Here is a 27,331-nt window from a genome sequence, read left to right on the forward strand (position 1 = left end):
TTGTATTTAGTTTCTCCACTTCTTCACTTCTTTTCACTCACCTTCTCCATCTTCCCTTCTCTCCCCTACCTGTGTCTCTCTACCTCGCAGGTTTGGCGCATGCCCTACAGCTTCTCTTTAAACCTGTGCGCTGCATGGTGGATGTGTTGCCACAGGGAGAAAAAATGGAAACTGGCTGGATGTTTTTTTGGAAAGTTGAAACTTTGTTTAATCTTGTGCTTTTAGTGAACTTCTCCGTTAGTCAGCTGGGAGGAAACTCACTCTTGACGCTTAAATCCCTGTGACATTTGGTTTTGGGAGAGACCCCATCTTAAGCCTATTACAGGCACACATGCACACAGGCACACGCACACAGAAACACACACTCACTGGCATGCACACATCATGAATACTAAGCAGAAACTTAGTACTATATACTTGTACAAGGTGAGCCAGGGTGCAGAGCAACACACAAAGAGGTTATTCTTGGCGTGGCACAGTAGTGTTTGGCTTAAAGCGCCGAATATATTTTTTAATGCTCATCTGGACAGGGTGAGCAGTAGGTGTGTGCGCATGAGTGTATGTAGTGTGCGTTTGCAAACCTGGATTTCTGTACATGTTTATGCATCTGTTTGTCTGTGCATGTACAGAAACTTGCAATGCTGAATCAATATGAATATGTGTGTGTGTGTGTGTGTGTGTGTGTGTGTGTGTGTTGATTGTGTGTGTGTGACTGGGTGTGTGGGAGGGTGTGGAGGCCTGCTAGTCCCAGCAGCATGGAGAGCACTGAGGTCCAGGCAGACCCTGTGAGTCACAAAATAAATTTACTGAGAGCCATGCTAACATCTCTCTCCGTCTCTCTCCCCCGTTCATTCACACTGTCATCCTCTCTCGCCGTTCTCCGTGTCTGTGGCTGAGGGAGCGGGCTGTCCCCCAAACAGTATATTGACTCACTCAGAACAACACAACATACTGTGTATCTGTTGCTGTGTGCATCCACATGGTTCTGCTTATTCGATCTAATGAGCTGAGACTCTTTCTTGTATCTACATTATTTTATTTTATTTATGGACTGATAACATGTGCAGTTGCAACCTTGTGTTTTGCTGAGATTGGCTTTACTTCCTCATTGCTTGGGACCCCACTGCTGTATGTGCTCAGATAACATCAATAACTGCAAAATCTTCAAACCTTATTAACATCAAATATGTCGAATCATATTGCAGTGGTAACCCTTCATTTCGGCATAAACTGGGCTGCATGTTTGATGAAGGTGATAAAACACGGCAATTACCATGAAGCATTAACACCGCACCTAATAAGCAAATATTTCTTGTTTTAAATGTTATATGGGCTATGCATGAACAAATATATATCATTTTACTATGCCAAATAAGAACAGGCAAAGGAATGATACACTTCATTATTTTTTACAGTGATGTTAGAGAAGTTTTAGTGCTGTTAGACTTCTCTGGGGTCTAACTGACCCAAGCAATGAGTCATATTTTGAAGGGGAATTCTGAAACATGTTGTCTGTTCACAATCTTGTTTAAAAGTGATTTTGATAAAGTGAGAGGAGTTATGAAATACCAGTGTGATAAAATAATGTTAAGTGTATTTACTCAATTCACTCAAAACACTTGCCTAGGTGGTCTGGACATATCTTTTGTAGTGTAAACACTAATGCGTCTTGATACATCCAAGACAAGGAGAGATGTGTTGAGAGGTGTAATATCTGACATGCCATGTTATTTGATGTCCAGGGTCTTTTATGATCAGTTAGGGGCCCAGGTCAAGACTACACAAAATGTCAAAATTCCTCCTTTTTAAATTGGTCTGGAGTACTATATGTGGTCGCCTAAGGCAGAGGGGCCGTGAGAGAATTTTTTCTGTCTAGATTGTTTGACGGACATTTCAGGAAAGATAGCTGCCTGACAGGTTTTTGCTCTCGTACTCCATAAAGTTGCTATATTGCTAAGGTTATGTTGTAGGCAGCACTGTAGGAGGAAATGTTATTTTATCGCAACTGCAAGTATGTATGTATTACTCTTTTATTTTTCGAGACTCTGTGTAGTCTCGAAGGGGGGAAATATGTAGTATCTGACATGCCATGTTATTTGATGTCCGGGGTCTTTTATGATCAGTTAGGGGCCCAGGTCAAGACTTTATTATGGCCCAGGTCAAGGATTGATAAGCTAGGATGAAAGGTTGGATTCCATCTAGATTGTCTCTCTGTCACCTGTCACATTTTGTCTCAAAGTTCACAAAAACAACCAACCTATATAGGCAGGGTAGTTGGAGCTGTTATTCAGAGCAGTTCATATTGGCTTCGAACCCTCTCACAAGCAATTCTAGGTGCTTGATTTGATGCTGTACTTATTGTAATAAACCTTTCTATATACAAGCAAGACGGTGTCAGTGGAGTCTCCTTCATCACCTTCACATCATCGCTATTTAATAAACAACAGAGGTGGAACGTTTTGTCCAATATGCAGTCTTTGCAATGACCAATATATCAGGACATACACTGTCGCAAATGGATATCTGGCCCAAGACTTCTTCTTCCTTTTGCATTTCATTTCAGCTAATCTCTAAAAACATGTATCTGCTTCTGAATTCAGAAACAATAACAAATAAAACAAAACTAAAATATAAAGTTTTATATATATGTATATGTAAATAATCAATTATTAATACAAGTATTTGGAAAGCCAAACTGAACATTTGGGTTAATTGTTTTGTGAAAAAATGTAAGGAAAAAAAAAAGAGAGAGAGAGAGAGCAAAAAAGTCCCTTCCAATTTCTCACAGCCAAAATAGTTTAAAAATACAAACATATTGAATCACATATATTAGAATGATATAAAACACAGAAAAACAGCAAATCATGAAGCTATAAATAATGGATATTTAGCATTTATGCTTAAAAAAAGTTTTAATTACTTTTTGATTATCAAAATTTAAAAAAGGCAGCTGACTAAATGATTAATCTTGTAATTGTTTTAACACTAATTGCATTGGTGCACTGTGTATAAACATCAGTACTTCTTTGATCTATGAAAATTCAACAATAATTAGTCAAATCACATGCTTTAAATCAAATTAAAATCTTTTATAAAAAAAGACTTGAAATGAAGCTACATACTCAACTCATCATCTTATCAACATAGAATCATAATTTCACAAACATGGCAGACAAAGAGAGTGAAGGAGCTTTTCAATACTTTCCCTGACTAAAAGGTACACAAAATAATACTGAGTTTATGGGATTGAAGTGTGTGAGCAACATCAAAAATGTGCAATTTTCAAAAGTGCTCAGCCTCACATTCAGTGTCTGAGCCAGGACTGTCTGCACATGGCTCTCAACATGGAGGTGGCTAAGCCGCAAGCTAGCAGGCTAGCAGCTGCTTAGAGCATGAATGGTGCTAACAACAGCAACAGTGCTGACAGAGCATTGTCGTTTGGGATGACATTATCAGCTGTAACTGTTGTAGTGTTAGAGTGCAGTGCAGTGCAGTGCAGCAGAAATGACCCTTCGCTAGGTCCCGCCCCTCTAACAGACTCTCATGCAATCTTTTTTAGATTTCCTTCATTTTCAGGCTGGTTTTGTGGATTTCGAGCCAAATGTTGTGGTTGGAAGGAGATACATGTTTTTGTCCCCAAAATCAAGTCTTGAAAAGCATAGGGCTAACAAGCTAGCTACTGAAGATATAGCCAACTGAATGTATACACATGCTACTTTTGCTTTTTAATGATTATAGCACTGAATAAAGAGCCACACTGCTTTACAGGAGCCAGTTAGAGGAAATAGGAAACTTGCCAATATACAGCTGTGTGTCATAGTGGTAGTTGTTTAGCTACCCTTGGAGCTCCCCGCCCATTCCCCTAGGGGGAAGGTAAACACCGTTCATCTGAACACTGTGATGACACACAGCTGGTTGAATATTGGCAAATTTTCCCTTTAATTTCATTGTCTTCTGTCTTGATCATCAGGCGATGTGGTGGTTCACTTTTACACTTTTTAACCCATTTTTTTGCTGAGTAAGTTTGACAGACTGAATATATCCTTCAAACATATAGTGTAGACCCCTCTGTTTGATCCTCCCTGAAATTACTTCTTCATTTTTTCAAAAATGTCATAATATTTCTTAAGAGTGCAGTTAAGCCCTGTTTCCACCAAACACTTTCGGTATGGTACCTTTGGAACCAAAGTAAACCCTTCAGACATGGTACCTAGACCCTAGCATTTCCATCACAAAAAGTACTCTTAAATGGGGGCGGGGTTATTGTCACTCACTGCTCCATCCAGCAATCACTGTATTTCCTCATTACCAGTTACACATATGAATAGTCTGCACCTCGCTTATCGTCTAAAGAATGGGGTTACATGCTGACATTTTTGGAACAAAATAAAACAGGCAGCAGTGAGTCTCTCTCCATTTAGTCCCTCTGAGGCAAGCTCAGGGGTTTAGTGTTGCTGGAGCCCATAGGAACTATGCTCCGCGATGCTTTTTTCCCCTCTGAGTGAGAATTAGAATATGTGCAGTTCACATAACCCAGTTGAAAGTAATATATATAAATGCTTGAAGATCCACTCATTACTAAAAGTGTATGTTGTATAAAAACTAAAGTAATGGTCAGAGTTGTCACACTGTGTTGTCATCAGTTGGCCCAGTGAATTATGTTTCTTTTCTCCGACTCCAGCTGCTGCAAGAGGCAGAAGACATCTTTTCATTTTATAGTTACAATCTACAAATTAAACTCTCCACAGTATGAACAGTGGTTACATGAGCCTCAAAACCAGCCGCAACTGAGCCCTGAGCAGAGTGACCGTCTGCTACTGACCAACCAACGGACTGCATTGTTTGGGAACTCTACGCTATGGTTCCATTGGTACCATCTTCATCTTTTCGCAATGGGAACGGAATAAAAGCACACCAAACTGAACTGTGCCGTACCGTACTGCTCGATGGAAACGGGGCTCCATGCTTATTCTGACAGCTTGACAGATCATCACAAAGGGGCGGGGCTTAGCAAAGGGTCAATTAGCTAGCCAGTGGAATGCACACACATGTACTCGCATGCACTAACATGCACGCACGGCTGGACCGTCTATCACAACAAACCACAGAGAAGCTCAGATTACAACACACACAGAGGGAGCGTGACTACATTCGCTGTTTAGGATGCCATTACTCCACTATGTCTCTACAAAGCAAATAATGGTTTGCTGCTATATTAATAAATGCTCTGGATTTCACATACAGTGCCTTAAAATAACTATCCTTGAATTGTTGGTGTCTTTCAGGCTTGCCATTTCTTCCCAAGAACCCTCCTCAGAGACGTCTGATGGGAAAGCGGATGAAACTCCTCGACTCCATGTGTGGCAGAGAGAAAGAGAGAGAGGAGGGTGAAAATGTGGTTCCAATCACTCACAAAGATGCTTTTGTTCTGTAGCTGGGGCCCTCTCTCTCCCTCTCTCTCTCTCTCTCTCTCTCTCTCCCTGTCTCTCGCTCGCTCTCCCAGTCACACCAGACTGTTCAAAACCACCGAAACAATCAACGTCAAAAGTTTAGAATAATACTCATAGACGGTCTCAGTAGATACTCTCTGTGTGTGTGTGGCTCCAGTTTCACTTTTCTGTGAACACCTACACACACACACACACACACACATACACACACTCACTGTACGCACATACACTCTCTCTCTGCCTCTGTCTGGACTCTCTCTCTCTCAATCCCCACATTTCCTCTGTCTGCCCCTCCCACCCTGCCTGTCTGCTGATCTGATGCGGGGTATAGGAGTCTACATGTGGCATCTCATGCAGTCTGGTCAGAAGTCCTGGAGCAGCGGAGCAGCTCTCACCTCAGTCCTCCAGCGCTGGTGGGCTTGAGAAGGCAACCTGCTCTTTCTCTGCTGGATCTCAGCGGACTGGAAAGCCTCTAAAGCCTCAGAGGCCTAAGCCAAACAAAGAACAGGTCTACGTGCTGTTAGAAAGGTAGAACTGCTTTCACTATAGTGAAGCATGACATGATTGCCTTTGTAAGGACAAGTTGCCCTTGGTACAGTATGTAGCAGAACTTTCCTTTATGCATCAGTACTTCAGTTTAGCCTTTCAGCTACAGTTGTGAATCAGTTGCTGTAAGAAACCTGAACCAGGCAGGGGAATGAAAGGAAGTGCTTTATTGTGATACAGCATGGTGGTACTTGGTGGTGCAATATTTGCAACTGCTTTAGTGTGGGTTTTTTAAATATATTACTAGCCCTTTCTTTTTCATATTCACTGTGAACAATGGTTGAACTAGGCTATGGACTAGGCTTAATAGCTTTCTTGCAGAGAGTTACATGAAAAGATCAATACAGCCATTTACTTAGCATGAGACTTGAAACAGGGGAAACAGCTACCCTGGGTATATCAAAAGGTTACAAAATATGACTACCAGCACTGCTGCCAGTAACTCTCTGGAGTTGCAGCCAAGTGGCAAGCTTCAGAGCTAAAATACAAAGCCATCACAGAGGTGCCAAAAACTGCAGTTCCTTGAATGGCCACTTGAGGGTGGCTCCAAAAGTGAGTCAATCCCCATAGACCCCCGTGTTAAAATGCCCAACTTTATAGCAGAAATAAACATGTTTACAGCCTGGAACAAAAAACAGTTTTGGTCTCTATAGCTGATTTTTCTGTTCATGACAACTGTACCAGGGGATGAACTTTTGTACTTCTCACATATTATTAATTTTTAGAGTTATGCATAATAAAGGGCGGGGCCACTTGTGTGGCAGGCTGTCTGCAGGGTGTCAACACAGTCTATGAGTCAGATCCATCCTTCACTCCTGCACAGCTCCACCCTCTCGTCCAAATACGGTCACCTCTGGCTTGAAAAATTTAAGATAGCGGCAGCCAAAATGCCAAACAGGAGTCAAAAAAACAATGGGTGACATCACAGTAACTTCATCCTTTATTTCTATGCAGTCTATGGTCATGCAGTTGGTTGCCCAGCAACTGGTACCGGCCAAGAAATAGTCTGGTACATAACCTCACATAAAACATTGAATTCTAATATTTACACTTGATTTTTTTGTATGAATTAAACAAATGAGATGTTATTACAGTTCAGGATCAGGGACAAAATATAACCTGCTGTTGCGGTTATCTCTGTCCCTCTGCACACAATAAAATACTCATGTGAATGTGCCTGTGTGTGCATCAACAGCTGCTCCTGTTTCATTATTGGAAGCTGATTTGATAGCGCTGTGGGAGGTGAGGAATGTGGAAGGACACTGCCATATTCATCTGCTTGATGCACTAGACCCTGGACAGTCCAAAGAGCCCCTGTTCACCTCTACAGGAAGCTGCCAATTACTGTGGAACCAGAACAAAGGCAACCAGCAAATCTGCTCTGACAAATGTGTTTAAAAATGATCATAACCGTTAAATAAGTTTTGATTAAATTAACATTGAGTACCTCTGATTCATTAGCATTTTAATAATTATATAACTACCAAGTAAGCAGTAGAAATTAAAGCTATCGGACTGTACTGCAGAGAGCCTTGTGGGTGCGGTGAACTGGTGAACTGGTGTGTGAGTCATGAACGGAAGTAAGAGGATAGAGAGCATAAGCTTTTCAGGAAGCCAATGACAAGAAAATTTCTTCACTCTCATTGTTCAGTGTGGGAATAGGTGGGGGGACTGAATCTTGTACAAACACACAAGACTTTAATGTAGTCACAATGTAATGTCAACAGTCTTCAGGGGCTTTTGAAGATCGTATTAGGTTTATTTATGTGGGACGTCTGTTTTTATTACACCATAATTGTACGGTATCATTTTTGGCTGATGTGATGATATCAGATAAAAGAGGAAAATTTCCTCATTAACACATCGTGATCCTGTGAATTAGTCGAAATGAGGATGAATTTTAATTTGATGCAATTTGGGAGTGCTCTTGTCCCATCCTGTTAATAAAAATCCCCTGCAGTAGATGACAAATTGGTAAGTATGCATGTAAAGCAGCAGGGAAGGCAGCTATTTGAAATGTGCTGATATGAATTAGCTTAAAGAGACTTTGAAATGCTGCTGTTGATTAACATAACATCTATCAGTGGTAGTTTTTGTTAAAATCCTCCAGTGGTGACATTTATACTGGAATAGCCTCTCTAAATGATCTGTCTTTATACATCTATAAGAATCATGTGTGTCTACTCAGCTTAGCAGTACCCAGCTGTCTGAAGTTACATACAGTACGTCTGAATTTCTTTCACAAGCCAAAAAACAAACAGACAAAAAACAATCCGACATCTCTCTAACAATACCACTGCCCACACAAACTCTGACCCTCGTGCCCAGACAGACACTGAGCCCCCACAGCGCATAAGAATCCTACAAATAGTTCAGTGTCAAAGCCCGACTGTCTCAGATGAATGATTGTACACAAAATTGAACGGGAGGTTAGCCAGTTGTTAGTAAAAATGAAACCTGTCTCAGAAAAAGCCTCAGAAGATTTGCTGCTGTGAATTACCTCACGCCCCTGCCACGCCTCCAACATCAATCACGGAAAACACTCTCATCAGCCACAACCTCCAGGTGTCAACACGGAATGAGCAGACGAGGCCCGTGTGTCATGTGCTGCTTTTCTCTGTGTCATGTGTGACTCAAGAAACACAGTCACTTCTTATATTTCAGTCATTTGTTTTATTCCACCTTCCTTATTGTTGTGATATTAACTATCAGGGCACTCGGAGAGCACAGATCTCTGCCAAGGCCAAATGCTCCATTTGGCAATGTTAACAAAAGTGAAAAATAATTTGTATATCCCCCCCTATGATTCAGATCTGCTCCAAAATTTAATGGCTTCTTCCTTGGCATATGCTACACCCTCTTAAAAAGATTCATGAAAATTGGACTTGTAATCCTGCTGAAACAAAAACAAGCTGTACTGAAAACATGACCTCCTTTGCTAATAAGCTAATGAGCTAATGTTGCTGTGGTTTTATCTGTCAGAAAGTTATTGCAAAAAGTAAGAAAAAAAAACAGTTTTGCCTACATTTGTAGACATAATAGACTCAATAGGATTATTATTATTGGTCATTAACTAATTTATCTAGCTGCTAAATAAAACACACTACATGACAGAGAGTGTTTTTAATATTTGATATGTCATGTAGCCCAATACTTTTATTTATTTAAAAAAAAATATTGCTGGGTAACCAGAAGTATTTAAAAGTCTTAAAACACAAATATGATACCCAAACCTACTGGCCTTATTTTTCAAGATAAGCACTTCTTTTCAGCAACTGTCATTACTTTGAAAAGAGGTAAAATCAGTTGCTGATATGACTGAGAAAATCACGTAGTATACACTGTATTGACATGTCATACAATGTGGATATCACCAAAGAGTATTCTAAGTATCGTTCTCGTCTCACTTAATGAGACTTTATTTGGACTACAGAGTGCAAAATTGCAACATTTGTTAATTCACTTAATCAAAGTCTCACTCATCTAGGCAACATGGAGATGGTTATAGTATGAGTAAGAATTAATTTGTCAGTGAGTGATGCAGGGTGGGTCCACTTGCACTACTTTCGACATGAAAGTCAGGCCCACTATTTTTGAAACTTGCAAAAAATAACCATCTGATCTCAGTGGCAACTATGGAATAAGGTGGGGATGTGCTTTACAAGGTTTTTTTTCTGTAATTGCATCTGAGCTCACAATTACTATCAAGAGGATGAATCATGAGTCGTGACCTAGTTTAGTCTTGTACTGGGACATCTTAAAAAGTCTCGTGCACATCAGAGTGAATGTTCCCACAGTGAGTCACAGCAGCATGTCAACTGAAAACAGTGACCCCGCTGCACCTGAAGAACAAAGGTTTGGTTGACTCATGTCAGGGTACAATATGGTGTACGTGGTGTGTTATCAAAAAAGAAAGTACAATGGTTAAAATAATTAAGAATTTTGCTACATAACTATTCACTAAAATTACAAGTGGTGCTTCAACAGTTTGTATTTATGTTTTAAGAGTTCTCCAAACTCTCCAAAGAATATTAAGCAAGCATATGATATATAATGATGCTATAACTGCTTCAAATGTCACTAATCCAGCTAAAATACTGACCACAACTGAGCACCACAGATATGCCGCATTTAAGTGATTTCAAGTGAGTTTACTTTTCACATAAAAAGTTAAATTCACGAAGTGTTGCTATATTATTAATGACAAAACATATGGTTCCTGGGCTCATAATTCCTGATGAAAGCTACCCTGTGTTAGTGCTGTGCCTGGTTCGGGTTAAGGGGGTAATTATATGACAGTATAGTTCAGCCCAACTAGTTTGTAGCCTGGAGGAAGCACAATCACTGCTGACTGTAGTTTCCTGTCCAATAGCTGCAGCACAGAAGTCTGAGGCAAGTATAGTGGGAGTACAGAGAGAGGAGAGACCGAGTGCACAGGACGGGTACTGCTTATATTCACAGTTTGGACAAGTTTGGGACGGTGCTGGACTTTTGCGGAAACGCAACAGAAAGTGGAGAAACTTGTGCAGAGCAGACAAAGAGTATTGAGCGAGCTGCCTGCAGAGACACACACAAACTTCCCAACATCTGGTCCACTGGAGGACGGGGCGAGCCGGAGAGAGAGAAATTTTGGAGGCGGAGAGTAAAGTATCTTCGCTGGAGAAAAATGCATTGAATTTGGGAAGTTTGGTGGGCACCTACATGAGCCGAAAAGAGATTCGGTGGTCGTGTAAAGTGACAAGAGTGGAGGGAAAGAGGACGGGAAAGGTCTCTGAGGGCGAGAAGTCCACCTGGAGCGGTCAGAGAATGAATTAGCCCAAGTGTTTGGCTGCAGCGCGTCCCAGCCAGAGAGAAGGTAAGGAGTTGTTTTGCTGGTGGCTGGTGCTGTTGTTGCAGATCAAGGCGAGATATTCTGCAGGAATATGAATGTAGACAGAGAAAGGATCGCCACACTGGAGCTGAGCTCGCTCTGAGCATGCAGGGACTCGTTTGGGGAAAGCAGGGCGCAGACATGCAATAAAGGTAAACAGAATACGCCCGTTATTAGCTGCCAGTGACATTTAGGTCAATTACACTTTCAATTTTAGCCCAAATTTCTCCTTAAAGATATACCTCACTATTTATAAAACCTGTGTACACGTAGGCTACATATCTAAGCAAGAAGTTTGGCACTGTTTTTAAGTGTGCGGTGAAATGGCTTTTTCTCTTTTCCAGAAACTTCTTTAAACTTTTTACAGCGTTAAAGTATAAAACTAAGCCCACTGTAGATATATAAAGGTGGAGACATTTGTATGTAATTGGTAAACTTAGTTTCATCAAGCGCTTTGGCAAAAGCTTAGCTATTGGTTGTCAAAAGTTTTGGGGGCAGTGAGTGCGGAGCAAAGGCACGGGAGCGCGCAAACAGCTGTCCAGCTGAGCTGCTTTGGCAGGGAGGGCGCGCGCCAAACACACGTTGGCACGTGATACATTTACTCAATGTGTCCCGTGTTAATGATGAGTTAAAGAAGGTGCCAAGTGTTCGAGACTCGAGTCGAGACAGGTAAAACACTCCTGCGACCTGGTGACAGGTTACGCAAATGTGAAGGTAAGATTGGACTCATTAAAAGTCGTCTCATTTAGGCTACATGTCGCTTAGCAACCATTTAGGAAGACTGTAGTCTTGAGCCAAAAAAATGAAAGACTTTATGTAGGCTACTTCAGGTTCTTTACTTGTTATCATCGCAGTTTGACTACTTGGGCAGGGTGAAGTCAGGTAATATGGGACATTAGGTAATATGGGACAAATAAGGTTTCACATCTTGGGCTCTTTAAATATTAGCAACCACTTACCCAACGTGTTATTGCATTATGTTCTTTACGTGATATAATGATTTAGATTGGACTGAGATGACTAGTATGGGCAGAGAGAAGAGTCAAAAAGCACTGATCCCAGAACTGGCAAGGTAAATCAGGTGGCATGTTGATTTTCTTTCTTTGGTAATAAGAGTACTGCAGCTAAAACAATACCAGTATGACAACAAACATAGTTGCATTTTATTAACTATTTGACTTATAATCAAAATATTTTCACAATACACTTTACTTTTTATGGTAAAGGATTTTGAGTGAGTACTTGGTGCATTCAGGTAAAATGGGACAAAAGTTTAAGCTACAGACAATTTTCTACAGTAAGACCAGCATGTTTTTGGTGCTATATAGGCCTAGTCATTATTTATACTATTGTGTGCTACCCTGTCATATTACATACACTTTTAGCATTCTTGTCAATCATAAAATATTTAAGATGTTGCAATGAGTCCTTGTCAGCCAGAAAAGTCCAGAATTAGTCATCGTTACAAGCACAAAAGCACACACGTATGTCCATTGTAGACAATGTGTCAGTAAGGAAACAGGCAACAAAAGAAGGGGGAAAGCACGGCAGAAAAGTTGGACAATTGTTTTTAATGAATAGCCACATGTTACATTAGTTATTTCATCACTTAATGACTGTATTGATAAATGGATTGAACCATTTCAGAAACAAACATGAATGTCCCATTTTACCTGAACATATGATTGAACTAAGGTAGGGGTTCTTGGTGTGTTTGAAGGTCCAAAGTTTCTAAACTATTTTACTTAGCAGATATACATAACACGGACTAAGAGTAACACTTAGATAGTCTTAAGAATTTTAGATGATTTTAAAAGTAATCTACCCAAAACTGTCTCAAATTACCTGACTTCACCCATGTTTAATGATACCTGTGAATATATCATGAAATAATTTCAATTACAAAAAAGATTGTTGTTGCACAACCTTCTACTGTTCTTGCTTTGAAAGCTTTAAAAAGGATCAGTTTTACTCTTGAATTGGTTTAATTATTAAAATCCAGCATTTCAGTTTTCAGTCAGCATGACACACACTATTTGCATGATTATATCGACTTTGAAATCTTTTCTGGGATTATAAAATTAAGTTCTGTTAATATGAACAATATTAGGCCGCCCATTTTATCTGCTCTAGTTTCATTGTTTATTATTTTGTGTGCATTCATTTTTAATTATTACCTTTAGTTTGACTTTTGTTTCCATGCTTTTCTTGTTAGTGTTGTTTCATCTCATGTTTCAGTGTTGAAACAAGTCCTCTGTCATTTAAACTGGTTGTATATAAATAATTCCACCGTCATTGTTATTATTTGCACAACAGAAGTATAAAGAGTTTAAACACTATTTATGAAAGGTAGGCTATGATTAGGCACATCCGTTGTGTTGCCACTGTTTCATGAAAGCAGCACTCCAGCCTCCTCCTTTAGTGATTTTTATAGCTGTAAGGGATTCATGCTGGTTCAAGTTTTGCCTGATTACACCTCTCTAGCTAAAGTACGGCCCGCTGGCTTGTTGCTCTGTTTAAAAAGACAATGAGAAATGTTTCATGTGACCTATGCAATCACCTCTGAAATAATATCACCTCTCTCTGCTTCAGGCTCACTCCTTGGCCCCTCCACCTCCTCCCATAAGAGCCAGGCCTACGCCCATGGATGAGGAGAGGAGTGCCCCTGCCATCTCCCCAGAGCCACCAGATGATGGGGACCCCAGTTTACCAGCTCCACAACCCAGTTCGCACACAACCTCGACTGCAGATACAGCAAACAGCTGCCCGAACCCAAAGCCCTGTCCTAGTCCAGGTAAGGAAGAGGCTGCTGTAGAGAAGCAGACAGACTGACATGAACAGCTCTTATAATGCTGGCGTGAAGCTGTTAGTGTTTCAGTTGCCTACGTGTTGAGAAAGAGGCAGACCCAGCACAGAACAGTTATGTGATAGGTCTGAACAAGCCTAAAACAAGCTAATGTTTTTAACTACTACCACAAAGCTGCATTAAACCTCCTTTGTCGCGTTCTGGTGTGTGTCTATGTAGAAGCGTGGCTGCCTCAAATAAAGGGAGACAGAAAGTAGTTATAAAGACATTAAGTCTTTATTATGAAAAAGAGGAGCTAGTGGATTTTTGCTGAGAAAGAAAACCTCTCTGTGCTCTTACATGCATGCAAACCTCATTATGGTGGAAGGTTGGCCAGTATGTGAGTAAATATATAGCTGTATGCAACACTTTTCCCTTTCTTTACAAGCTATAGGAGACCTTCTTACCCTGAAAACAAGAATAGACCAATTTATTCACCTTTGTGAAAGTGCGTGTAAAGGTTGATGTTAGTTTTCCAGAGTGGAATAGTCTTGAGTCACTGTTATGTTTGTAATACTGTAGACCTGGTAATTAGTAATCGCTAATAGTAGACTCAGAAGCTGAGTTCTAGGGACTCATGCCGAATTCCCCAAAAATCATTGTGTATTTTTGGCGGATGTCATGGTGATTCATTGGGTCAGAGGCCTTCTCACTGACAGATAAAAACAGTTACGTACTGAGGTGATTGGTCTGTGTGGGGGACGTGCTGCCTTGGATGATCTGAGGGGTCAGGACCAATTCAGTGCTGTGGAACGCTTAAGGGCCGCAATGGGACTCCTGGGGATTGGGGAATAAACCCATGACCCTTCCCCTTTGTGCAATTGGTCATGGTGCGGGTTGACTGACACTGGGGCGGGAACGAGGCAACGTGGACCAACTCAGCGCAGTGTTGTGCCTGAATGACTCATCCAGCATCAGCCGAAGTGATTCAAGTTCCCTCAAGCTTCAGCGAGAAGGCAACAGCACAGGCTGCAGATCAGAGTGCAGATCCTATGGGGTAATTGGGGTAGGTGTGGTAAACAGTTACGGAAGTGTGCAGAGATCTAAGTGGCTTGTTGCCATGGGAACCTGCCACAAAAACCTTCAATGGTTGATGGAAGTTTTTTTTTTGCTTTGTTTTTTAAAGACAAGCCCAACCCGATCTATTATGATTACTGCACTGAATGTGCAAAAGCATAGAACCTACACACGCACATCTCTGTTCTCCGCTACATTGTGGTTCACCATGATGAATGTAAGTACAGCATCAGATTTAATGATAATACCTCTGCGAAGACTTTTAGAGTTATTAAACTCTAAGTTTGTGCCTGAACATGTTCTCGTGGCTGTGCTGGCTTTACCTGTGCATGCTCCTCAGCAAGCCAACACAAAGTATAACTGTGGCTTCTCCCACTAAAGTTAGACTGCTTGTCTGGCTGACTGGTCTAATTTGTGTGTGTCTGTGTGTCTTTGTGTGTGTGTGTGTGTGTGTGTGTGTCTGTGTCTGTGTGTGTCTGTGTGTAGGCTGAGGGTAGGTAGGTGAGCCAGGGTGGGGAGGAGAAGATTGGTCAGGCTACCACTGAGGGCAACAAGGCCCTGCTTTCAGCGCTCTACTTCACCCCCCACCCATCCCTCTGCCTGCAGAGTGCAGGGCTTTGGAAGAACACAACAGGCACATACAGTGTGTAGATCTAACTGAGGAATCACATTTGAATCACATTATTGCCCAGGGGTGCATCATTAGAAAGGGAGGACAGGTTCCAAGTAGGGATGCACCCATCTGATACTGATATACGGATATCGGACTGATACCGACTCAAACAGCTGGATCAGGTTATCGGTGATAATGGGGCTGATCTGTTAAGTTCAGTTCTATGTTTACATCTAATTAGACATGCACAATTTACAGGACTTGAAATTAACACTTGCCAGGGGCAAATAAACTCTGTGTTCAGGCAAGTGGATTGTGTCATGCAGTTGTCTGATGTGATGTCTAATATAACGTTATCTGAAGTTACTATACACTTTAGAAGTTAACTCCACGGTTGACGGTGTCATGTGCGACATAACGTTAGTAATACTGAGTATCTCTGGAACACTGCATGTGAGAAACTTACTTTTTTGCCCAGAGATTTAGCGCTGTGCCGTTTCAATGAGGGTTCTGGTGCGATTGTATCCTTTTCAGAAGCTTTGTAGAAGCTTGCGGTGTTCTTCAACTTCTTAAAACTGGCCAAGTGCCAGGCAAAACAGGCAATAAAACAAAAACTGACAATGTTTAAGATAGAGCAAAAGCTTAATGTTAAGCCCTAGTGTACTACGTTGTGCGTCAGCAGTGCACCAGTAAGATGGGATTTTGTTCTTATATTCTTGTATTGTATTTTTGTCATGCAGAAATTTTCCTATTTATGTTGTCACCAATGTGTTGACAATTGATTTGTAATTCCTATGAGTTCTGAATATTTTTACCAAGCTGCTGGTGCACAATGTATTGTTTTAATGATTCAATTCAATAAATTCATATTTAGGTATTAAGTTGTTACATTGTGTTTTACAAAGTTGAGAATGCAATGTTTAAGTCAAGCCTGATTTTGCCTTACATATAAAATGTGTACACACTGAGGCATACAGCTTATTAATTAAACACTGGTAACAGATTGGTACTCTGTATTGGCCACCACCTAAAGCCCAGGTATCAGTATTGGGACTGAAAAAGTTCGATCGATGTATCTCTAGTTCCAAAATAGTGCTCTATATTTCCAACCAAAGTTGCTTAGCCAGTGCATATGCCAGAAAAGTTTTTTTTTCTTCCTTTTGTACAGCCCATGACAACTTCATCAATTCAAACTGAAATTAAGTTGGTTACTTGCTGGGGGGGGGGGTTCTTTTGTTTTGCCCTAAACAATCAGTAGCGAATAGGGTTGGGCGATATATTGATTGTACTCAATATATGATGGCTTATTCCACATGGGATGTATAAAGTGACTATGTCGCAAAGATCAAATACAAATTGTCATGTCATCGTTTTAAGCCACAGGCATGAGACTCACTTTGGTGTTTTGGTTCTCACAAACATGATACATCACACACAGTCCCCAGCCCATCCAGACTTTTCTCTCAGGCGATAGTGTGTGAGCAGGCGAGACGTGTGTTTTTGTATCAGCATGCAGGGCTCCAGACTGTGACCACTGTTTTTGCATTTTGCGACCATGGAGCACCAGTGATATTACTAATATATGAGCTGGAGAGCTGTCAGTTTGTTTTCTGCTCACAGTGACAACATTCTCACACTAAACTGAGCCGCTGTAATGCTTTAACTTTCCACTAACTGCTAACAGCTACATGTAACTGTAGACCATAAGCTTCAAGTTCACAGCAAAAACATCAACACTTCCAACCTGAAATGAGCCAGGTGCTTTAAAATAAAAGCACCAGAGGTTCCAATTTGATTTTTCTTAATTGTATCAATACTTCTTACAATAGTAATTTTTTTAACTTCGTAGTTACAGTGGTTTATTTAGTAGTTTAGTGTTTTGGTAGTCTCCAGTAGTTTAGAAATTTCAAAATTTTGAGATATATATTGTGTATTACAATATAGCTTAAAACTACTGCAATTTTACGTATTGGCTATATCGCCCAGCCCTAGTAGCGAGTGACGCATCTGTCCAACCAAGGTTTTTCATTGACACAGAAGCAGTAGCAGTTACTGGGACCTAGGGTTGGTTTGTTTCCTATATGACTGGTACCTATCAGACCGAATCATAATGCAGATTTCGATCAGATTTTGTGAATAGCAAGAGAACATGATCAAGAGCAAGGATGAGAGCAAGCGAGCAGTACAGTGATACTGCAGGGGAGCAGAGAGTATGAAGTTAAACGTAGCAGCGTAATGTATATTGTCCGTGAATAATGCTACAACTCCTCAAAACCTGAGCCAAGTTCTTGTGTCTAGCTTACCATCTGCTGAGTAAAGTGAAGCAGGTTAGCCACAAATCAGCGAGCGAAGTTATTCTCCCATTGGAACCTCACCTGGCTCACTTAAGGTGGACTGTTAAGGTGGACCAGCTATTGTCATCGAGTTAGCAGTTAGAGTTAGCAAGACAATTAGTGATCCCTACTCAAAATTTATTTTGCTGTTATTAGTACTGTAACTATACTCTTAAATTATTGTAGTTGGGTTGGGTTTTATTTATTAGGTAAATTTGTTGATAGTGCTTTGTATTTATCCATATTTATGTATACTTTAAACTGAGTTAGGCCTACTATATTGTTTAATTTCAAGTTTAAATTTGCCTTTGCAATAAGAAAACTGTTCTTTAATGTTACTGACCATCATTTTTGCTTTTTCTTTAATTTAAAATATTCAGGCCCAGTTTAGGCAAAGGTACCATTTTAAAAGTATTCTGTTAGAACAGGTATCAGAAAAAAAAGACACCCAACCTCACTGGGAACAGATAACGTTTTTCACAGTTTAAAAAAAACTTGTCAATCTAAGAGTTCTTAATCCTGTAAGTTGACTTACAACAACTTTGATAGTCATGTAAATGTGATCCACACCTGTTGCCATTTTCCTGTATTTTTTATTTGGTTAGCTAGCCTTATAGGAAGATGACATGCCCATTTTTAATCTCGCCTACTATAGTCTTTTTGGTTAACTTTCTCCAATCTGCTGAATCATCCCTGTGTGAACTAAATCTGGGATGCAGGTGGTGTTAGTTCCCAACAGCTTGCACAAGACCACACTGAAATGACGTCATGCTCAAGAAGCTTTTCAGGGCTTTGAGAAGGTTTTAAAGATATTATGCTGTGCCTGTCACAAAGGGAATGGACAAAATACTGTGAACACCTGCACAGTCATATCCAATTGAATGCCACAAATAATGTCTTTGTGAATATTTCTTTAGAGTCAGGGGTGTTGATTCATTTTTGTAGTTAGCTTTTGAAACCGTAGTTTAATTGTAACCATGACCCAGCAGTATCAGCATGGGAGTCAGCCAATCACAATTCACCAGATGAGTTCGATGGGAGTTTTAGTCCTCTTGTTGACCCATGTTTGGACAGCAATCTTTTCTGCTGTGAGTGAATATAGCTCTGCTCAGTCGTTACAAGGCCATTGAACAGTGGTTTGTGTGTGTTGACAGATGTGTGCCTCTCGCTGTTGTGAGTGTTGCTCTCACTCAGGCATGAAGATGCAATGAGGCTGTCTGTTTATATAGGAGCCTCGTACTGTACCGCCACATGCTGATTCCCTCATTCTCTTTCACCACTGGCATCTCGCTCACTCTATTTTTTCTCTTCCTCTGTCTTTTTTTTGCCCACTTCCCTGCTTTTGTCTCTGTTTATTTTTCTTCCTGTCACTCTCTGTATTAGGGCTGACTGTGTTTTTATGTTGCAATTTGAAAGAGAGGAATTTTTGAATCATTGGAGCTATGAATCTGCGTATGACTTTCATTATTATCAGTGTCATAAACTATAAGAGGTGAAAGTTTTATTTGGAGCTTGTTAATGTTGACAGCTATAAGACAGCTTTTTCCAGCAAATGTAGCCAGCTGTAGATGGGCTGGGCAATATGGCCAAAAATGCCATCACGTTATAAATTTTCATATCAGTTGAGACGATAATTATCACGGTAAATGTCAAATTATTACTTCTTTCTGGTTTAAAAATCTGATTGTTGCTCCTGAGTGAAAGTCTAAGAAACCATAGAGTTAATTGTGGTGTAAACCCTAACACCTTGATGTTAGACCTTGATGACTGGTTGCTTCTAGATGCTAAACTCAGATTCAGAAAACTCCCACGAGATGTCATGTTCCATATTTAAAGGGATCATTTTAATCCAAACTGTTGTCTCTCCCTAACCCTTGCCATGTGGTTTTTGTGCCTAACTTAACCAGACCTTAACACAGCATTGTCACACCACAAAACAGCAAGACAAGAATATTTTGAAGCGGCTTGCAAGAGTTTATAAAATACAGAGTAACCATCAAGCCTGGACCTTGTTGGCTGGTCTTGTCCTCTACTTCTCTTTGTTTAAGGTGCATTAGTGCCCCCCCCCCTTCTGGTGTATGCATGGTTTATTTATATCAAACATTTATTGTATTTCTGTTGAGGAACTATATTGAGATGATTATTTTCATAGTTTGGTCTGTGTCCATGTTCAGTCTCAGGAAACCGGGACTGTACTTTTTACAGTCACTGAAAGATGCTTTGGTTAAAAAACAGACAAAACAGCACTCTGTTTCTTGATGTGGACTCTGTCCTTTTGCTGCTTAAAAAGACCAACATAGTCGTTAGCCTGTCTTTAAATACAGGTCTGCAGTCTAGCATCACAGTTGGCTCATTAGTAACCACAATGACTGGCAGCTGGCTGTTAGAATCTCTCGGTTAAACTTTAAAGTACATCATACTGTTTTTAACTTTTATGCCAAGATCTCTGAATGGGAACCTCCAGGATTTAGAGCTGTGAAGCACCTTACTCTTTCAGTCTGCAATGTGAGCTCACACAGCTAAATTTCAGACCTGTCAACTGTATGATGGGGTCATTAGTCAGATGGGCCATCCAAAATGCCCTTATTTGTCATTAGCTGTCATCAGTAATGTATAACTACAGGTGTAAATCACCAGTTTTACAACGATACAATTTTAAATTGATTCTTTGGACAACGATACAATATTTGCCGATATTACAAAGTCTGCCACGATACAATTTTGATTTGATGCGATTTAGGGGCCTTTGATCAATATGAGATGATATTATCTGCCAATTTAACACAATGAGTTACAAAAGAAGCTGCCACAAGCTGCCAAATTTTAAATCGACTCCACTAACACTCATAAAATAGTGCATGCGTTAAGCATGTTTACACTGCATTAATTAGCCTAGCAGCTAGTGGACTCTTTCTCTCTACTCATAGCTAAACAAATGACATGTAACATTATTATTTTTCTTACTCACCATTGGTTTAAGTCACTGTATCTCCCTACAGAACAGCACAGGTGAATTTCGGCATGCGTGCACATTTTTTCAGTTGAACATTGTTGAAATGTAGTTGCTAATGTTGCTGTAGTGAGAAGTTAGTGGAGTGAGATGCTCGTCTCAGTGGGTAAAGTTACGTCATGTTTTATCTCGTAACGGCATTGTTTACATACACCATGTGCTCCGTCTGTTGTCCTGTATTTTCTCCATAATCCAAAATATTTCACACTGCAGATTTTTTTCCTGAATAAATACCACTCTCCTCAATGTCTTTTCTTGACTGCTTTCCATCTGCCTGCTGCTGTTTGATGTTGACACACACTTTCAACATAAAAGCATAACCGAAATATGACACCATGGATTGATATTTTTACTTTGTATAACATGGGATAGTTGATCAGTAAATCAATATATTGATCCAGATCGATGGATTGTTACACCCCTATACATACATACATACATACATACATACATACATATATATATATATATATATATATATATATATATAGGCACTTGTAGAAGTGGCATTATTTTGTCATAAGCTTGTGATAGTAATTAGTACAAATTAATCTTGTCAAATGTGCAATGTGAACTTAAAATACAGGCCTGGAGTTTGCTATTTGTAATCACACAAAAAAATAGCAACCTAGATTGGGCAAAAAATATTAGTCTGAAAAAATGCTGTTAGATATTTTCTATTATATGTTTGCTGGTGTTGCTATGTTCCTCCTCTTATGTAGTATAATTAATCTGTCTCCATCATAGTCTAAACTACATTTATCTCTCTCACTCTTTGCTCCAGCCTGCAGTTGCAGCTATTTGCCTACTTGTCCCTTTTTAGTTCCTGAGGTTTGTTGAGGCTCGTGTCTAATTTGGTTTCTCACAGAGATTGAAATAAACTAGGAGCAATTTGAGGCATTTTTACAGCATATTTGAACTACAAAAATGAGCATGCATTTTTTTTTTCCCTCACCACCTCACAAACATTTAAGAAACTGTTGCTGCTGCTGCTACTCTGGTGGCCTACAGCCGCTCTTTCCCCCCCTCTCTCTCTCTCTCTCTCTCCAGCTCCAGACCTGGGTAGAGTCTCCAAATCCTCATAACCCATGTCACATACCGTTGACAGCTACTGTCAGCAGGATGTGATGGTACTAACTACCCAGCAAACTGTCTGTCTTGTAGAGACACTTGAGCCAGGGGCCTGTTACTGTATACTTACTGCTGCAGTGACAGATTTGTGTTGTTGTTGTCTCCTGTAGTTTCAAGTCTACAGTTGTGGCAGAGGTGTTATGTAGAGCCTCGCAGATACAGTTTTTTAGGCCAATATTGATGAGATTTGTATTGATGAAAAACAAATAAGACAATCACAATCATTAGTGATATCTGTAATAACTCAGTGTTGGCCTGTGAGAGCCCTGACACACCGACAGCTGTTCAGCTGTTGGTCAGTGGGCTGTCTGTGAGCATCTGTCCTCCTAGTTTTTGTGGCGTGTCCCACATAGTTGGCCCTCATTGTCCTTTTTTCGGCTGATTCAGCATGTTAAAGTGGTTTTGGAGATGGCGAATCCTGTTGGTGAATGAAATCACTCTGTTTGGCAGTTCAGCTCTGTACACGATAAGAGAACGAGAAAAGAGATAAGAGAAATGAGAAAAGCAAACAAATGACTAAGGACCCATTCACACTGCCACTATTTGGTCCACTTAAAACGAACCCTGGTCCACTTCCATGCATAGTTTGGTTCGTTTGGAGTGGTGTGAATGCTCATTCGCATTCTGGTGCAGACCAAAGGAGCGATCCCCGGCCTGCTTGGTTCACTTGCAAGTGAATCCTGGTGCGGTTTGCTTACAGTGGGAGATGCAAATGGACTATCTAGCGAACCAAAGAGAGGAAGTGACTTAGAGCGCAATGCACCAAGCCAGCTGAAGGGGATGGATTTCCATTTTCGGTCCTGGCCAATCAATGAGCCGGGTTTTCTTCTTCCTCACGCTTTATCTCTATCTGGCCAGTACTTGTTTCAGGCAATACCATGTGATGTTGTCCAGGCGGTTTGATCCGCTTTAAAAAGTGCAGTGTGAAAGTGAATTGAACCAAATGAAGGTGTGGAATTTTTTGGCATTCCCCGCCCAATTGAGCTGAGTCCCCCAGACTATCCTGGTGTGAATGCACCCCTAGCCATTGAGCTCTTTAGCAGAAACGGCTTGTAACTGTCCGTGTTATTGCTTGTGAGAGCACAGTAAATATCCTTTGTTCTTTCAACATTGGGTTGTGTTGTTCATGTGTTAACTGGCAAACTAGCTCTTTGAATCTCATATTTCCTTAGGTTACCCTTTTTGAATGACAAATACAGACTACCACCACTTGCTATTATGGAGAGGTATTTCTTCTCACACAGGCGCAGAACATACTTGCTAGTTGGCCATTGTCTATAATCTTTGTGGTGTGTTCAAGTACAACTTTTTAGCCAAGAAACAGGCAATCTTGGGCGACACAACAGTCTTTGATGTCGGTTTGGTGTGTCTTGGCCTTTATATTGGCTTGCCATTGTGTGCTAAATTCTGTTTGTCCTTTACTGTTTATAACTGTTGGATGGTTTGTCCTTAGTTTCCATATGTTGTATTAGGGCTGGGCAAAACATCAAATATCAATATTGATGCCATGAGACTAGACATCATCTTAGATTTTTGATATTCCAATATCACAAGTGTTGTCTTTTCCTTGTTTTAAAGGCTGCATTATAAGTGATGTAATTTTATGGACTTACCAGGCTGCTCTGTTATTTGCCTTCACCCACTTTGTCATTATATTCATGGTTACTAATGAATATTTATCACAAAGCTCATGTGTTAAAGCACTAATAGTCAATGTTACAATATTGTTGCAATATCAATATCGCAGTTCTAGTCAAAACTATTGTGATATGTGGTTTTTACCATATCACCCAGCCCTATGTTGCACAGCACCATTTGTGTTTTTGTATCTGATGGTTGTGTCCCTGTGTCAGGCTTCTTGTGTTTAATGCAGCAGTGTAGCGCTGGGTTAGCGAAGCAGCTGCATTTTCCCAGGAACCAGAGGAATCTCAGAGACAAAGTAACACAATTAAATTCCCCTTAAGCCTGTTCAACAGCAGACAGTTTTTGTCTTTAATGAGCTTACACTGCTTCATTCTCTCAGCAGCCATAATCTCTGATTTTGGACATATTCCAGTGCTGCGCTCTCACAGCCCCTCTGTGCAGTGTGTGTGTGTTTGTGGGTATGGGTTTCTCTGTGTGTGTGCTTGTGGCTGGATTGCAACTAAACAATTGCCTCTTCTTTCCTTTTCTTTGTGTGTGTGTGTGTGCTTGTATGGGTGCGTGTGTGTTTGTTGAGGGATTCAGATAAAAAACGTTTCTGTAGTTATGTGTTCTTTTCTTTGTATTTTCCTCCGTCCTGGTCAGAACCCCAGCGGTTGTGTGTGGTTTCAATCAGTTCCAGTCATTACTGCTGGCCAGAGAGCTGCTACTGCGTCGTCTCCACTAACTCCGCTCTGCTGAACATTATTCTGCTTGGTTGCTCTTCAGCTCATCTCACTATATCTTCTTTCTAATTCTCTCAACTCTTATCTCTATCTTTATGTTTTTTAGTGATGAGTCAGCAGGGTCTGCACGTGCACACCCATTTCTGTCTGTGTGTGCCTGAATAGTGCGCTTTCAAATGGGGCTGCAACTGTAACAGAATTATTGATTGATCTGCTGTGATTAATTGATTCATTATTTAGTCCATTATATGTCAGAGAATAGTGAAATATATACAGTAAAAATAGCAAATATATCTAACAATTTTATTTTAAATTGATTTATATTACTTTTATCACTATATAACAATACTACATCACTCATAGATTGCGATTGTGCTTTTGATTTTTAGAAGTATTTGCACTTTAGTACAAAGTCAAGGCAAGCAAGTCCCAAGTCAAGTCTAGAGTCCTTAACTTCAACTTTTGAGTCCTAAACAAGTCATAATGCACTCTCACCCAATGCAATGCCATTTTAACAACAGAGTAATAATATATTAACTTTACAAAAATCATTACTGCTCTTTAAAATTTGTATTTATTCGTTGAAACAACAGTGACTGAACTTAAACATAAAAAAGTAGCACTGACACTGCACTCCCATGGCATTTAACACTATTAATCAGCATCAATACAGAATGAACTGTTTCTGTTCTGTCTTATTGTATTTAACTCATCTCATGTTGGCTGATTGGCTTGGAGGAAGGTATCAAGTATTTTTGAGTCAAAGACTTATGTCCCAATAGAGTTACGAGTCATTGGAGCTTAAGTCCAAGGCAGATTGCCAAGTCTTTTTTTTTTTTGGCAAGTCTAAAGTCATCAGATTTGTGACTCGAGCCCTTCTGTGCAGAGTTTGTATGTTCTCCCCGTGTCAGCGTGGGTTTTCTCTGGGTACTCCGGCTTCCTCCCACAGTCCAAAGACATGACTCTAAATTGCGCGTAGGTGTGAATGTGAGTGTGAATGGTTGTCTGTCTCTATGTGTCAGCCCTGCGATAGTCTGGAGACCTGTCCAGGGTGTACCCTGCCTCTCGCCCAGTGTCAGCTGGGATAGGCTCCAGCCTCCCCGCCACCCCTAACAGGATAAGCCATTACTGAAAAATTAATGAATCAATCTGACTCGAGTCCAAGTCGTGTGACTCTTTTGTGACTATATTGCATATACTGCACATATGTTACACTGAACATTATATATCTGAATATATTATTTTGTACATACTGTATTTATTATTGATACATATACCTTGTATTATCTTTTCCTATGTCAATGTTAGTAAAATGCCCATCACAATTCCCCTGAGCCTTCAAAAGGCACATTTGGCCCAACCAGCAGTTTAGAACCTAAAAAATACTCGATTTTACAAAGATATAAAACAAAACTAAGCAGTTAATACTCACATTTCAGTGTCTAGAACCAGCAAATGACTCATGACAAATGGATTACCCAATACTTCTCAATTAAATTTCTGACTAATAGTTTCTGCACCATTTCAAGTTTTGATTAACCACAGCACAGAGATTATGACATCTTGACAGCATTAAAACAGTGTTGCAGCTCCGCATTCACATTACATAATAAAAGTTTCACCATATTAACTCATCTGGTGCACTTTGCTCCTGTTTGTGGGGTGCATATGTACTGTATGTCTTTGCCAAAGGGATGTACACACCTAAGAGACCTCATTTCCTGTCTCTGCCTCTAAAGAAGTACCAGTGAAGCTACAGAAACAGGGTTGAGAGTTAATTTAAAAGGCAGCAGGTAAACTCAGCTCAGCACTCCCCCTCAGAGGTCATACCCAGAGGAGCAGCAGGTTGTGCTCCCCTTCAGGTGATCCCGGATATGTCATGTCATTTACCAACCCTTGTAGCCTGGATCTTTGTGTGTGTTGTGTTTACGAGAGCCACTGCCCTATGTGATCCATATGTTTTTGTTTTAATGGCTAACTGTTTGTTTACTAGGGGACTGAAATTCCTCTGGATTGCCCCAGGCCCACTGACACGTGTACATACACCAAATTACAAACACGCACATACATGAACACACACACACATACAAACACACACACACACACACACACACACACACACACAAGCACACAGTGAAACATGCACAAACAAATACACGTACTCACCCACACGTGTAAACACGCAGCCAGATCTCCTCAGCGGCTCTTGATTGCTCTGGTCTGATTTGAATTAGAGGCTCATCTTTCTCAGATCTCAGAAATGGCTCTGAGGTCGAGCGGTTTGGTGGTTTGATGCTGATGCCAACACACAATTGGTTGAAGGCCTGCTTGGATGGCACTAGGGGTTCGGTGGGGATGTGTTTTTGCTCCAACAATCGTGGTTTTGAACGTTTACAGAGGGAAAGCTTTGACTGAGTCACAAGACCTACACACTTTTAACCCATAGTACTCCACTGGCAGCGGGAGTCTAAATGAGAATATATAACAAACTACTGTACTGAGGTATGAGGTGCTTCAGCTGCCAGATCATTGAACACATACTCAGTAAAAATGTGCAGGTGTTATACTTGGTGCATTTATTGCATATCTTTAACATTCATTCTTCCAACAAGAGCAGCAACACAGATGTTTGTCACACCTCCAAGGAGTCTGCATAAACGCTGTGTCACGGGTTTATATAAATCTGTATTTCTCAGCAGTAATGGATTCTTCTTAAAATGATTTGTTATGGAGTCATAGACCTTTACACTGAAGATGACTGGCCTCTCCTTTCCCGTAGTTTGCTTACGCTGGGCTCTCGTGTGGCTTTGATAATGACATAATTGCCCCCAAAAGCAGCTTCCACAGAACAGGACCAAAACAACATGAGAAAGAAAATGAGAAGAACCGATAAATGCCACCTAAAGCACTTTTTGTTTGAATTATGTTACTGCTCTGGATATTTTCAAAAACCTGCCAAGTGTCGACAGTCATTAAAGTCAATTGTTGCCCGCCAGCAGATGGTGAAATACTACTTTTTTATGATCCATCCTCAATATTTGATAAAATGGATACCAGCTGCACAGAACAATGGATGATTATAGGTAACTGATGGACTTTGATGAGCTAATTGATCACTGATTATAAGAATATTAAACATGATGTTTAAAC

General features: G+C 40.4%; 1 protein-coding gene across 3 annotated transcripts in view; it reads left to right on the forward strand.

Moving 5' to 3' along the window:
- The first annotated feature begins 10,360 nt into the window (after positions 1-10,360).
- Positions 10,361-27,331, forward strand: part of mdfi (MyoD family inhibitor) — a 40,030-nt gene continuing 23,059 nt past the window's right edge. Inside the window, exons 1-2 of one of the 3 annotated variants that reach the window (XM_033625792.2) lie at positions 10,361-10,851; positions 13,459-13,660. In XM_033625792.2, the coding sequence (XP_033481683.1) occupies positions 13,510-13,660 (151 nt within the window). In that variant the 5' untranslated portion in view covers positions 10,361-10,851; positions 13,459-13,509. Of the gene's footprint in view, positions 10,852-10,889; positions 11,019-11,428; positions 11,581-13,458; positions 13,661-27,331 lie in introns of those variants that run through there. The other 2 variants (XM_033625795.2, XM_033625794.2) reach the window with 2 other exon arrangements.

Source organism: Epinephelus lanceolatus, chromosome 1, assembly GCF_041903045.1.
Source record: "Epinephelus lanceolatus isolate andai-2023 chromosome 1, ASM4190304v1, whole genome shotgun sequence".
In the NCBI taxonomy this organism is placed as follows: Eukaryota; Metazoa; Chordata; class Actinopteri; order Perciformes; family Serranidae; genus Epinephelus; species Epinephelus lanceolatus.